This window comes from Brassica rapa, chromosome A02 (assembly GCF_000309985.2).
Source record: "Brassica rapa cultivar Chiifu-401-42 chromosome A02, CAAS_Brap_v3.01, whole genome shotgun sequence".
NCBI classification, from domain to species: Eukaryota; Viridiplantae; Streptophyta; class Magnoliopsida; order Brassicales; family Brassicaceae; genus Brassica; species Brassica rapa.
The window spans coordinates 23,076,689-23,090,286 of NC_024796.2; the positions used below are offsets into that span (position 1 = coordinate 23,076,689).

At 33.2% G+C, this 13,598-nt stretch overlaps 2 protein-coding genes across 5 annotated transcripts; one reads left to right on the forward strand and one right to left on the reverse strand.

Annotated features, from left to right (window-relative positions):
- Window positions 1–1,331: 1,331 nt before the first annotated feature.
- LOC103853755 (pectinesterase inhibitor 12) lies at window positions 1,332–2,010 on the reverse strand. The gene has a single exon (XM_009130667.2). The coding sequence runs from the start codon at window positions 1,937–1,939 to the stop codon at window positions 1,415–1,417; it is 525 nt and encodes a 174-aa protein (XP_009128915.1). The 5' UTR covers window positions 1,940–2,010; the 3' UTR covers window positions 1,332–1,414.
- Window positions 2,011–2,257: 247 nt separating this feature from the next.
- LOC103853868 lies at window positions 2,258–12,644 on the forward strand. Of its 4 annotated transcripts, XM_033285544.1 has the most exons (7): window positions 2,258–6,196; window positions 6,273–6,372; window positions 6,456–8,363; window positions 8,439–8,565; window positions 8,665–8,973; window positions 9,055–9,267; window positions 9,348–12,644. In XM_033285544.1, the coding sequence occupies exons 3-7, from the start codon at window positions 8,014–8,016 to the stop codon at window positions 9,624–9,626; spliced, it is 1,278 nt and encodes a 425-aa protein (XP_033141435.1). In that variant the 5' UTR covers window positions 2,258–6,196; window positions 6,273–6,372; window positions 6,456–8,013; the 3' UTR covers window positions 9,627–12,644. The 4 variants fall into 4 exon arrangements, with proteins under 4 accessions (XP_033141435.1, XP_033141433.1, XP_033141434.1 ...); XM_033285542.1 differs by having other exon boundaries at window positions 2,258–7,790; window positions 8,014–8,363; XM_033285543.1 differs by having other exon boundaries at window positions 6,273–8,363.
- Window positions 12,645–13,598: the final 954 nt, after the last annotated feature.

Below are 13,598 nucleotides of genomic sequence, written 5' to 3' on the forward strand. Positions count from 1 at the left end.
TTATTGGTTCAATTTCTTAGTGGAGTACCTGATGAGTTTTATTGTGTAATTAAATTAAAACCAATAATATGTACATAACCATTCGTAAAGTAACATGTGGCATAAATCTCTGATAAACTTGGCAAAGTCTATGTGTGACCAAGCGTTTCTTCCCATTTGACGCTCTCTCTCTTGCTTTATTAATTTATTATTATTATAAATGTCAGTCTCATGAGTTACTCTTCCACTGCATGTGCTCTTAGCTTTCCATATCATACATAAAATAACAAAAATGAGATCTCTTCTACAGTTATTAAAAAACAAAAAAAATACCTTTTAATATTGATTTTCTCAAAAATCATATTTGAGATTAGGGTCTTTTGCTGCAGCTGTTTTGCAAGAATCTCGAATCAAGATTTGCGCAGCAGCGAAACAGTTTAAGAGGAGAAAAAACATTACAACTGAAACGAAGAATTCCATGCTTTTGTTCTCTTTGTGAGAGATGAGAAGAGATGACTATGATGTTAACTTTGTGATTCACGAAGCTGTTATATATATATATATATATATATCTGATGTAAGAGTATATATTCTCCTTTCTTATATGTCATTATTTCCTGTTTTCTTGTTTGTAATGAATTTATCATAAAAAGAATATTTCATTTTTAATAAGAATATACTATTCCAAATTAAGAACTCGATTTAAATTTTTAAAAAATCATAATATATTCACTTTAAAGGATTATTTCTCAAATTATAAAAATTTATCTGAACTTGGTCAACAGGTAACAATAGCTTTCCATATATACACGTCAGATTTAGTCAACATCTGTATCACGAAAAACCTTCAATCTCATTATTTATTCATCAGGCAAAAAAAAATGATCAGTACTACTCGTAAAAAAAGTAATGTTGTGCATTTTTAAAAATAAATATTTAATTATTAAAATAAAAATAAAAATACAGACACTATAGAAAATTAAATAAAAGTTTAAAAAAACAAAAAAAAATTGAAAATTAGAAAATAAATAAAAATATTCAAACAATTTTTCAATAAGTAAAAAAAAAAGATTGAATACTGAAATAGTTACAGAAAAAAATATTTTAAAATTTTTCTCACATATCATCGTTGATAATAATGATTTATGACATATCACTAATGAGGATGATGACTTTCAGAAAATATCACCATTGACAATGACAGTGATATGTTGAAAACCGTCAACTCATCGATTTGTCAACGATGTTAAGTCTAAAATTGTGATAAGATACATAAAGAATTTTAAAATTCTGTGGTTTTGCAAATACTATTTTAGTGTTTTATAATTTCAAATAGTAGCAAAAATTTCCAATAAAATAATGTTCCTTTGCTATTATTTATTATTAGATAAAGGAAAATTCATATCACATAATACAAGAAGTTATGGTAATTTCATCAGAGCATATTTGTAAAAACTAAAGGAATCACAATCTTCTGAAACAAATCATTGTTTTCGTTCGTAACGGGAGATTTCTCGTGCGTCTCTTTGAAACCATCTTCGCAAGTGCCCGGTGCATCCAAAGCAGCACTCAGATCTATATTAGCACTTTTGTAATCGCCGGATTTAACGTTCATCAAAGCTTCATTTAAAGAATTATTAGCATCGTCATAAAGCTCTACGCAAGTGCTTAACGCAGATTCAGAACCCGGTGGATACGTTTTGTTCTTGAGAATAGTCTCAACTATCCCTTTCACATTAGTTGTTTTGGACTCAGCGTTAGTAGTTGATGCTAAGACCAATCCTTTTAGAGTAGTTGCGGTTTTGCTCTGTGGATCTTGTTCAAGAGACTGGACGCAAAAATCATAATTGAGAGTAGGGTCTTTTGCAGCTGTTTTGCAAGAATCTTGAATAAGAGTTTGCGCGGTAGCGAAACAGTTTAAGAAGAGAAAGAACAATGCAACTGAAACGAAGAACTTCATGTTTTTGTTTTCTTTGTGAGAGATGAGAAGAGATGAATATGATGTTAACTTTGTGATTCACGAGGCTGATATATATATATATATATATATATATACGTCGTAAGGGATGTTAACATACTCAAATAATCAATTTATTTTAACTTGGTCAACATGCAATATATGCTTTCCATATGTACGCTTTAGATTTAGTCAACTCATTTTGATGTGTTTCCATATCATACATACAAATATCAAAAATGAGATCTCTTGCCATTTTCACCAACATTTTAATTATTAAAAACAAATATTCACCTTTTAGTATTGACTTTCTTAGATTTTTGGGATTTATGGGCATTTGGTTCGGTTTTTTTTTTTCGGTTCTATAGGTTTAGGATTTTTGCAGTATTTAGAAAATTATGTTTGGTTTCAATTCATTATTTCAATTTTCGGTTCGTTCGGATAACAAAGTTAGGAACCGGCTAATATCCAAGTTAATTTTGGATATCATTTGGTTCAATTTTTGTTCTAGTTTTTTGTCAAATCGGATTAAAAAGTAGAAATTCGGATTTTTGAATTAAATATTAGATATTTCAGGTTTTTGATAAAAATTTGGATAATTTTAAATATTTGAAAAATGTATTATGGAATTCATTTTTGGGATATTTTGGTTTATAAATGAAATTTTCAAATTATTTGATCATTTGAAAACTAAATAAAGTTAATATTTAGAAGTATGTAAACTATATACATATTATAGAAATTCAGGTATCTATTCGATTTCGGTTCGGTTTTGATTTTTCAGTTTTAAAATTTAGGATCCATTCGGATAATTGATAAGATAAAAATCTGAATCGAATCTTGTTTTTCGTTTCGATTATGTTTGATTCGTCGGTTCCAGATAAATGTGTTCAACCGTATTGAGTGGCGTGCAAACATCTTGACTTAAAGTGTGTGCATTTACTACACAATTATGTAGAAATATTTTTTAAAGCAAAGTTTCAAAAAAGAAGAAGATGCTTTAAAGCAGTGCCTTCACTACAAGAAAACGTAGCAGTAACAAAGAAGATTTAAGACGAAACTATTTCCTCGTAAATTTGTAAGGTGTTTACAACGCAATTACGACGAGACCAAAATTTATCGTAAACTCCATGGAACTTTACGACAAAACTGTTTCGTCGTAAAGTCCATGTAAGTTTACGACGAAAGTACGTGGAAAGCAAAAATAGTCGTAAACGTTACATCGACATTACAACGAATCATGTTACCGTTATATTTAGGTGAAAACGTGTATTCAATGTGCTTTAACTTACCTAAATTCGTTATAATGTCGTTGTAAATATTATGTTAAAACCATGTAAAATCCATGTAAAACATTCCTTGTAAAATCGTTGTTATATTTCAACTACCCAACTCGAAAATTTCTCTATATATATGTCATTTCTCACAACTCTCTTCCTCACAACACACAACTCTCTTCCTCACAACACACAAACGGAAAAAAAAAATCAGCAAAAAAAAATTTTCAAAAAAAAATCTAAGAAAAAATGGTCGGTGGCGGTAGTATTTACGAGTTACGAAGTTGGATGTATTTGCACAAAGATTCTAACGGGAGGGTGACGAACGCATTTCTGAACGGGCTAGAGACATTTATGCACCAGGCGGGCTGTACACCGATCACGCATGAAAGCGGTAAGATGTTCTGCCCATTTCGAAAATGCTAGAATTCAAAATTTGCACGTAGTGAAACTGTATGGAATCATTTAGTAAACAGAAGATTTACACCACAGTACTACATTTGGTATCAACATGGAGAGAGTTATGGGGGAAATAAAGATAGTAGTAGTAATAATAATTTTGAGGATGCTCATCATAATGAAGAACCGAATCATGTGCATAATGAATATAATTATCATCAAGATGAGCAGATGGTAGATCATGATATGGTTCAAGATATGATTAGTGATGCATTTTTAGAAACAACTACAACAATAGCTGATAGAACTGGAAATGTAGAAGAACCTAATTTCGATGCAAAAAGGTTTTATAAAATGCTAGATGCTGCAAATCAACCAATCTACACTGGTTGTAGAGAAGGTCTCTCTAAATTGTCTCTTGCAGCTAGGATGATGAATATTAAAACGGATCATAATTTACCTGAGAATGCATGGATGCATGGGCAGAGTTGTTTAAAGAGTATTTGCCAGAAAACAATGTGCTGCTGAATCTCATTATGAGATTCAAAAATTGGTTTATAGTCTTGGGTTACCTTCGGAGATGATTGATGTTTGCATCGACAACTGCATGATCTACTAGAAGGAAGATGACAAGTTAGAAGAGTGTCGATTCTGCAAAAAACCACGATTCAAACCGCAAGACCGTGGGAGGAATAGGGTACCGTACCAAAGGATGTGGTACCTACCAATTACAGACATATTGAAAAGATTATATTAATCTGAGAGGACTGCTGCGTCGATGAGGTGGCATGCTGAACATGTCCAGAGAGATGGTAAGGTTGCACATCCATCAGACGCAAGAGCGTGGAAACATTTCAACATGGAACACGCAGATTTTGCTACAAATATTGGCAATGTCTATCTTGGGTTATGCACCGATGGATTTAGTCCATTTGGAATGTTTGGTAGACAATATTCTTTGTGGCCAGACATTCTTACGCCGTACAATTTACCGCCAGATATGTGCATGGAACAAGAATTTCTATTTTTGACCATATTAATCCCTGGGTCGAAGCATCCAAAACGGTCTCTTGATGTTTTTCTTCAACCGTTGATAGAATAGCTAAAGCAATTGTGGTCAGAAGGGGTGAGGACGTACGATTGTTCCTTGAAAAACAATTTTACGATGCAAGCAGTTCTGCTGTGGACGATAAGTGATTTCTCTGCTTATGGGATGTTGTCTGGCTGGACAACATATGGAAGATTATCTTGTCCGTATTGTCTTGGATCGACGGATGCTTTTCAACTGAAGAATGGTAGGAAGAGTTGTTGGTTTGATTGTCATCGTCGCTTTCTTCCACTTGCCCATCCGTACAGAAGAAATAAGACATTATTTCGGCACAAAAAAATTGTCAGAGACAGTCCTCCTCCATATCTCACCGGCCAGCAGATCGTAGCGGACATTGATTATTACGGAGCTCAAGAAACAGTTAAGGTTGGAGGAAATTGGCATGTTCCTGGAAATATGCCTGATGGGTATGGTGTCTCTCACAATTGACATAAAAAGAGTATATTTTGGGAGCTACCCTATTGGAAGGATCTTCTCTTACGCCACAATCTGGATGTCATGCATATTGAGAAGAATTTTTTTGAGAACATCATGAATACATTACTTAACGTCCCTGGGAAGACAAAAGATAACAAAAAGTCAATGATGGACTTACCTGATATTTGCTCAAGAAGTGAGTTACATATCAAGAGCAATTGAAACGTTTCTGTTCCCATCTTCTGGTTGTCATCAGAAGCCAAAACAACCTTGTTTGACTGGGTTGCATCGGAAGTTAAGTTTTTTGATGGTTATGTTTCAAATCTGTCAAGATGTGTTGAAAGAGGTCAAAAGTTCTCCGGAATAAAGAGTTATGATTGTCATGTGTTTATGCAACGACTGCTTCCATTTGCTTTTGCCGAGCTCCTTCCAACAAATGTCCATGAAGCACTTGCAGGTAATTATAAATTTATAATATATATACATAAGTTATGAAATGTTATTAATTTGATTACTTTTGCAATATACAGCCATCAGAGCATTTTTTAGACACACGTACGTTCAAGGAAGAAGTCATCGAACAACTTCATTAGAACATTCCGATCATATTGTGCAACCTCGAGAAGATATTTCCTCCTTCATTTTTTGACGTCATGGAACATCTAGTTGACCGTATGAAGCATTGCTTCGTGGACCTGTTCACAACGGATGGATGTATCCGTATGAGCGACAGATGAAACATTTGAAGGGGAAAGCAAGAAATCTTGCAAAGGTAGAAGGTTCAATAGTTGCAGGGAGTTTGACAGCCGAAACATCTAACTTCAAATCATACTACTTTGCTTGAACTTTTCGTACGAGAAAAAGAGTTCCTAGGAGATATGATGATGGTGGAGTACCGACATCATATCCAATTGATGGTGTTCCTGACATTTTCTGCGAAATTGGACGGTTTGGTGGTAAAACGAAAGAAGTATGGTGGTCATGTGAAGAGGATAAACATAGTGCCCACACTTATATTCTGCTCAACTGCGAGGATGCAATGACCCGTTACTTTGAAAGGTAAATATTTTTGTGAATGTTACTTATATGAATTTAAGTTAATTATGTATGACTTGATTATTTGTTTAATTTGCAGCATGTTTGTATCTCAAGTTGAAGAAGCAATACCAGGAATATCTGCAACTGATGTGGAGACACGTAAAGATAAGCACTTTGTCAAGTGGTTAAAATCACAGGTACGTAATATATATCTTATATTCATTAATTAAGTAAGTGTTTTGATACTTCAATATTAATTAAGAAAATCTGCTTTTTGCAGGTTGATTATCACGATCCATATTATTCCGTATGGTTTCACGAATTGGTTCAAGGTCCAGTTGCAAAGGTCACCACATCACCTATGTATTTCACACGAGGATTTACCTTTCACACATACGAGTATGGAAGACATCGGGCAACGAGTAACTACGGAATATGTGTGAAAGGTGAAACAGACTTTTACGGGATATTGCAGGAGATTATTGAAGTGGAATTTCCGGGGTTATTGAAGCTAAAATGCGTCCTCTTCAAATGTGAATGGTTCGATCCTGTTGTGAACTGAGGGATTCGGTATAACAAATTTGGTGTTGTGGATGTCAATTATGGGAGAAGATACAACAAATTTGAGCCTTTCATTTTAGCTTCACAAGCCGAGCAAGTTAGCTTCCTTTCTTATCCTCGGCTTCGAACTTCCGGGATAAACTGGGTAGCTGTTATCAAAATTACACCTCGTGGACGCATTGTCGCTGGAGAAGAACCGCCCTTGCAAGAAGAAGACGCTATCACTGAAGTTAAGGTACCAGAACAACCAACTGATGAAATCCTTTTGATCGACCCGCAAAACTTTCAATATGAAGATATTCCCGAAGATGCGATAGATGAAGCACGTGAAGACGAGTTCGACAGAAGCGACGATGATGATTGTAATGATAGTGATGAGAACGAAAACGATTTAGAGTGATGTAATATTGATGAGAACGAAAACGATTTAGAGTGATGTAATATATGTAACAAATGTTGTATTTCTTTATTGTAACGTATGTTTAAAGAAATATTGTTTTTTTACCATCTTAATGTATGTGTAACAAATGTTGTTTTATATAAATTTTCATCTTTAGTTTTTAAAAATTTATTTGGAATTTTAGGGTTTAAGTTGGAGAAAGAGTAAGAAGTAGTAAAAAATAAGATATGATGTTAGATGATATGTGACTTTGGGGTTTAGGGATTTCAATCTCGGTGTTTAGGGTTAAGCGTCGTAAAATCCTTGTAAAAATAACACGGGCGTGGTAATTTCGTCGTAAATGGAAAAAGACAGGCCTGGTAAATTCGTCGTAAATGAGAAAACGCGAACCTGGTAAATTTGTCGTAAATGGAAAAGCCTGGTAAACCTATTCAACGTAATTTCGTCGTAAACCAAAAAACACGGACCTGGTAATTTCATCGTAAATGGAAAAACACGAGCCTGGTAACTTCGTCGTAAATGGAAAATCGCGGGCCTGGTAAATTCGTCGTAATATTACGTCGCGTTTACGACGAATCATTATCTATATAATGAGACGCTGAGAGCGAGGCTACCTCATTTACACCTCCCAAACTCCTTTGCTCTCCCTATAAGGTAAACTCTCTTCTCTCTTTTTTTTTTTTTTAAAGTTAGTTTAGGTGATTAATTAGATAGGTAATTATTTTAGGTGATTAGTTAGGTAATTAGTTTAGGTGATTAGTTAGGTAATTAGTTTAGATGATTAGTTAGGTGAAGGAATACTAGTTTAGGTGATTAGTTAGGTAACGAAATAATTTTTTTATTATGTCGCAATTGATTAAATTTTTTTTTTTTTTAGATGGCTCCTAGGAGGAAATTAGCAGCACCTAGTTATGTCCAGTTGTTTGGCGAAGGTTCCGGTACATCTTCTTCCGGTCCATCGTCTTCCGATGCAGTTCCAGACTCTCAGCCTTCTCACTCTGAGCCTTCCCAGAGAGTTGCTTGGAGTCCTCCTCCTCCACCGCAGATGCCTCCACCTCCTCCTCCAGCGGCTGCACCTCAGCCTGTCCCAGAAGGTGCAGTTCATCCGGATTTGTGTGTGCCTTCATATGCCCCATTCGCGAGATATACTGTGGAGGATTTGCTTGCCCAGCATGGTCGGGAGGGCTTGGATGTTTTAGACCTCGATAGACCCCGAGGAACTTATTGGTAAGTTATTAATTTTTATTACATTAAAATTTAAATTATTTTTATTTTATAACGGTTATAATGTTTTTTTTTCAGGTTTGGGGCTAACAACCGTGTTAACCAGAGCGTTTCGAAGACGATTAAGCGTTATTACGACTGGGCATATCCGAACTGGAGCAAGACACCAAATCACGTTAAGATCACTTGGTTTAAATGTTTTGCGGTAAGATTTTTAAATTTAATTAAATTTTCACATTTAAATATATATATTTTTTAAATATTTATTATTAATTATAATTTCTTCAAAATTTTTGTGTTTCAGCAAAAGTGGCATTGGTCTTTGGGAATCACCGAGAGGGTGAAGGCGGAATTCGTTGCAAAGGCAAAGATCCGCCTCTGCAACACAGTCTCTGATTGGAAGGACAAGTGGGAGATCTACGGGTATGAGGGAAAGCTCACTGAGCTCACGAAGGATGTGTGGGATGGCCTCATCGCCTATTGGCAGCACCCCTCTTCGATCAAAAAGGCCAATTTGTGGTCGGCTTCTCGAAGAACGAAGGATAAAGATGGTCATTTGACCATGCTTCACAGAACCGGACAAAAACCTCATGCAGGAATCCGTCTAGAAGCTGTAAGTTTTGTTTTAAATATTTATTTTAAAATTTTCAATTTATTTAATTTTTAATATTTAATTTAATTTTTTTTTTTGTAGTTCGAGAAGACGGGAGTCTTACCATCTCTGTCTGACCTATTCAAGATGACTCACGCCACATCCGACAGAGTTTTTGTGTATCCTGCATCTGAAAAACTCTTCCTAGCAGTTGGTTCTCGGATTGAAGAACGGGAGATGCAACTAACCCTGGAGTCTCCCGATGGATTATCCGTCACATTGTCCACCGAAGACGCCGACAGAATCTTCGAAGAGGTACAATTTAAAATTTTTGTTTACATTATTTTAATATTTCAATATAATAAACTATATTAATATATGTTTTAATTTTATAGGTGGCTCCTAAAAAGAAGGGACGAATAGTCGGTATAGGCTATGTTAACGAAGTTGCAAGGGCAACTTCGTCATACACTTCGAGACGGGATGAAAAGACTTCTCAGATGAAAGCTCGAATGGATAGCCAGCAGGTTCGTTTAGACTCTCTTGAGGATTTGCTAGATGTGATGGCCGTGGGAAACCCGGTTATGCAGAGAATGTTGAGTGAAAGACGAGCCGCTCTTGGGTTGCCAGTACGAGATCCCCAGGTCCGATCCAACCCGTCAACAGCCAAGTAACCCCACCGACTACTTCGATGATATGTAGTTTTTTTTATATTTCGGTTTGTATTATGAATTTAAATATTATTGTATGACTTCTAAATGCTTTTTTAAAATATGTTTTTTATTTTCATATTTCGTTTTAAAAATTAAAATTATTTTAAATTCTGAATTTTAAATAAATTCAAATTTAGATTTGAGGTTAAAAAAATATTCAAATTTATAATATATATTAATAAGAATCGATTAACGTCGAAAGATTTACGAGGGTTTTACATCGAAAAGTTTACGTGTTCTTTACAACGAAAGTATTTACATCTGCTTTATATCGAAACCGTTACGTGGAATTTATCACGAAATATTACGTCTCGTTTACGACGAAACGATGCCCTGCGCTTTACGAGGAATATATTTCGTCGTAAACGTAACAAGTCATTTACGACGAAACCTCCGTAACGACAGACGTTTTACGATGAAACGTTTTTCGAGGTTAATTTGTCGTAACACCCCGTTTATGATGAATTTACAACGTATATTACCCTCGTAACAAAATATGTTTTCTTGTAGTGCTTTTCTTTTTCTATTGGAGGAAGAGAATACATGGTGAAAGTTTGGGTAACGTCCTGATCCATTAATCGTACCGATATATATATCTCTACCACAACGACTTATTTTAGAGTGCTTATGTCACGCTTTGCCACTCGAATGTTTAAAAATATTATGCTCCATGTTCCGGATAATATCGTTCAGTCCACTCGTAAATTCTACAAAACAAGAATCAAACATTATTTAAAAGCCACAGTTTTCTTATAGCAATAGATAATTACCCGCACTCTGTGCAGAGTGATTTAAAAAAAAAAATACTTAAGTATTATAAACAATATAAACATTTTGTTATCAATAATTTTTTTACGTTTAATTAGAGGTGGACATATTCGAGTACATTTAGTTCGATTCGAATCTTTGAAGATTTGGCTCGGTTTGGATCTTTGCAGGTTTGGTTCAAATTTGGGTTCGGATAACCTACTTAAAAAAAATTTCAAAAATTAAAGTTCATATATACTTTAAATTTTTCAAAAACTAAAAACTAAAATAATATATAACATATAATTTTGAATAATGTATGCCAAAATACTTAAACTTAACATAAAATTGGTTTAGCTTAAATATTTGGATAGGAAATCAATAGATAATTTGAGTATTTTAGGTATTTTAAGTATTCTTTAGCTATTGTAAACATGTACTTATAACTATTTGTATATATTTCCAAGTATTTTGGACAACTTAAAAACGTATTATATATTTTGTATTTTCCTTTAGTTATTAAATTTTAAAATAATTAATATATTTAAGTATATAAATCTTGTACGAATATATTCGGATACCTAAAAATATTACGGTTTGGATCGGGTTCGGATCCGGTTCTATAGATACTAAAATTTTGAATCCATACAGAAATCTAACCAATTTTTGTTAAAGTTCAGTACTATTCTTTGGATCGGCCTTGGTTTAGTTTTTATGGATTCAGTTTTTTTGCCCAATCCTATATTTTTATTGTGACAAAATTTTAAACGAAAATGATGGTTCATACAGATTTTGGGTATGCAACAATTTTTAAACCAAAATATATTTTACTATGTACAGGAAAATTTAGTTAATCATTAAAACTGTTTTAGGCCCATTTAAAAAATGATGATGGTTCATATCGGTTTTAGGAAAATTTCAAAATTAAAATATTAAGGTCTCAGTACTCTTTCAATGCAAATTTCAAAATTAACATATTTATATATTTTTAAATGGTACATAGTTTAATTTAAATGATATTAATATATATATATTTAATATGAATATCTATTAAATAAAAATTCATATTAATACGATTGTATGATCATTTTTATCTTGTTATAACAAAAACAATTAAGCCATTGATTGCAAACTTTTCAAAGGGATTTTTAACATTTTTTTGTAATTTAAAGTCATTTACAAAATTCAAAATATAACATATAAGGAAAAATCTAATTTCTTTTATTATATGGTTAATGTGATTGTTTAATTTCTTTTAATAATATTAAATTAAACAAAAATGAGGAAGGATACAAAAATTATTATCAAATCTTTATTATTCATAATTATTAATTGCCATACATATGTTAATCATATTAGGTAATTCCGTAGCTTTTATTTAAGAAAATAATATATACTTTTTATATTTTGAGTTAATATAATATTCTCTAGTAATAAGATTTTGGACCAACATTTTTCAATTGATTCTTAAGCTGTCAAGTAGGCAAAATTGATATCGTAATTAAGTGACACCTAAGCCGGATCTTTTTTAATTAGTACAAACTTAAGGCTATAACTTTTTAAATGACACTCAATTAATATATAGGGGATTGGAGAATTCTAGACTCTGGGCATATAATATCTCATACAAGCAAAACGATTTTTTCTTGTACTTTTTTTTTAAAACTTAAAACTGTTTTTTATTTGGACGAATAATCTCTCATACTATCGATCAATTTTTTATTTAGTTTATAATTTCTGATTTATAAATATCCTTCAATCGAATATAAAACATAAAAATGTGACTATTTCTGATTTTTTTTATAATTTATATATGATTTTATGTTCAAATTCTTATATGACTAGTATTATTATTCATTTGACATTTGACATCATCAGACAATAAAAAAATTGTTTCTAAGTGAAAGAAAATTTTAAAAGTACTCTTATTATTGTCTTATAAGTAACTAACTTTCTTTTTTTAATAGATAATTTTGTATGTTAAAAAAGCATGACCAAAAATAGATACAAATATTTCACATCTATATTTAGGTTTAAGCTTTTACATATTATTTTTACAAAACACAATAGTATTTACATGAAGAGTATTACCTTGGTATTTTCCTTTAATTTCTTGATACAACTCAACTTTTTATTATCCTTATTACATCTTATGATGCTAACATAATTTTTAAGAGAGTATTTACATATTATGATAAACAAAAAAAATTGTATCATATTTTTAAGTTCTAACCAAAAGAGAATTGTAAAAAATTATTTGATAATATTTTTAAGAGAGTATTTGATGATGAACATGATACAAAATATTATTTAATTAGCAAAAGAAGTGTAAAATTTTTTTTTGATGAAATTTAAAATTTATTGATCTTTCAAAAATTGTTATATACATATCTCAGCCTCTAGCTTGTAAAGAATAAATATCTATGCTATGTATGGAAAGAAAAAATATGAACTATGCTAATTGGTAATCTCAAACCAACGCTGAAGCAGACCACCATATTTGTGATCATACTTGTACCGCAGCGAGACAATCCTGTTCCTTATAGCCTTATCTATGAATCTTCTCAGCTGATCAGTGGACTGCCAGGCCTGGTGATGTCGTCTTGCATTCCGCTCTCTCCACACATGATAGATAACACACTGCAATAACATCTTAGCAAGTATAGTATCCATTTGCTTCTCTCCCATCCTCTGCAGACGAGTGATAGTCCATTGCCAGTCTGGGTTGATTCCTCTGCCTAACAAACGGCATGCGAGATTATTCCACACTGTATAGGAGAAGGGGCAAGCGAAGAAGAGATGGTCTCTTGTCTCGTCCCTTTCCCCACAAAGTATACACCCCTGCACCACACCCCACTGCCTCATTCTATCTCCAGTTGACAATCTATTTTTGACAGCAAGCCAAGTGATAAATGAGAATCTAGGAACTCCTTGTGGGAACCACACCACTTTGCTCCAGGGCACCTTGGGCTTCTTAACTCGCAACTGGTTCCATGTTTTGGATGCAGAGAAAGACGCTTGGTAATCATCATCCCCATGCTTCCGCATAACTATATCAGTACCTCTATCAGGGTGGGGAGGGGCTATCGCCATGACAGTGCGATGTAGCTCACCGAAATGCCTGCTCCGTTGCCCTCTGATTTTCCAGCCCTCCAAATTTCCCGCATCACTGACTCTAGCATGCCT

What these genes read in the sequence shown, in the direction of transcription:
- LOC103853868 (XM_033285542.1), top strand. Translation starts at nt 8,014, where the DNA reads ATGGCTCCTAGGAGGAAATTAGCAGCACCTAGTTATGTCCAGTTGTTT. An exon ending in CTTGGTTTAAATGTTTTGCG is followed by an intron (nt 8,566 to 8,664) that starts GTAAGATTTTTA and finishes TTTGTGTTTCAG; the next exon opens with CAAAAGTGGCATTGGTCTTT. An exon ending in CCGACAGAATCTTCGAAGAG is followed by an intron (nt 9,268 to 9,347) that starts GTACAATTTAAA and finishes TTAATTTTATAG; the next exon opens with GTGGCTCCTAAAAAGAAGGG.
- LOC103853755 (XM_009130667.2), bottom strand. Translation starts at nt 1,939, where the DNA reads ATGAAGTTCTTCGTTTCAGTTGCATTGTTCTTTCTCTTCTTAAACTGT.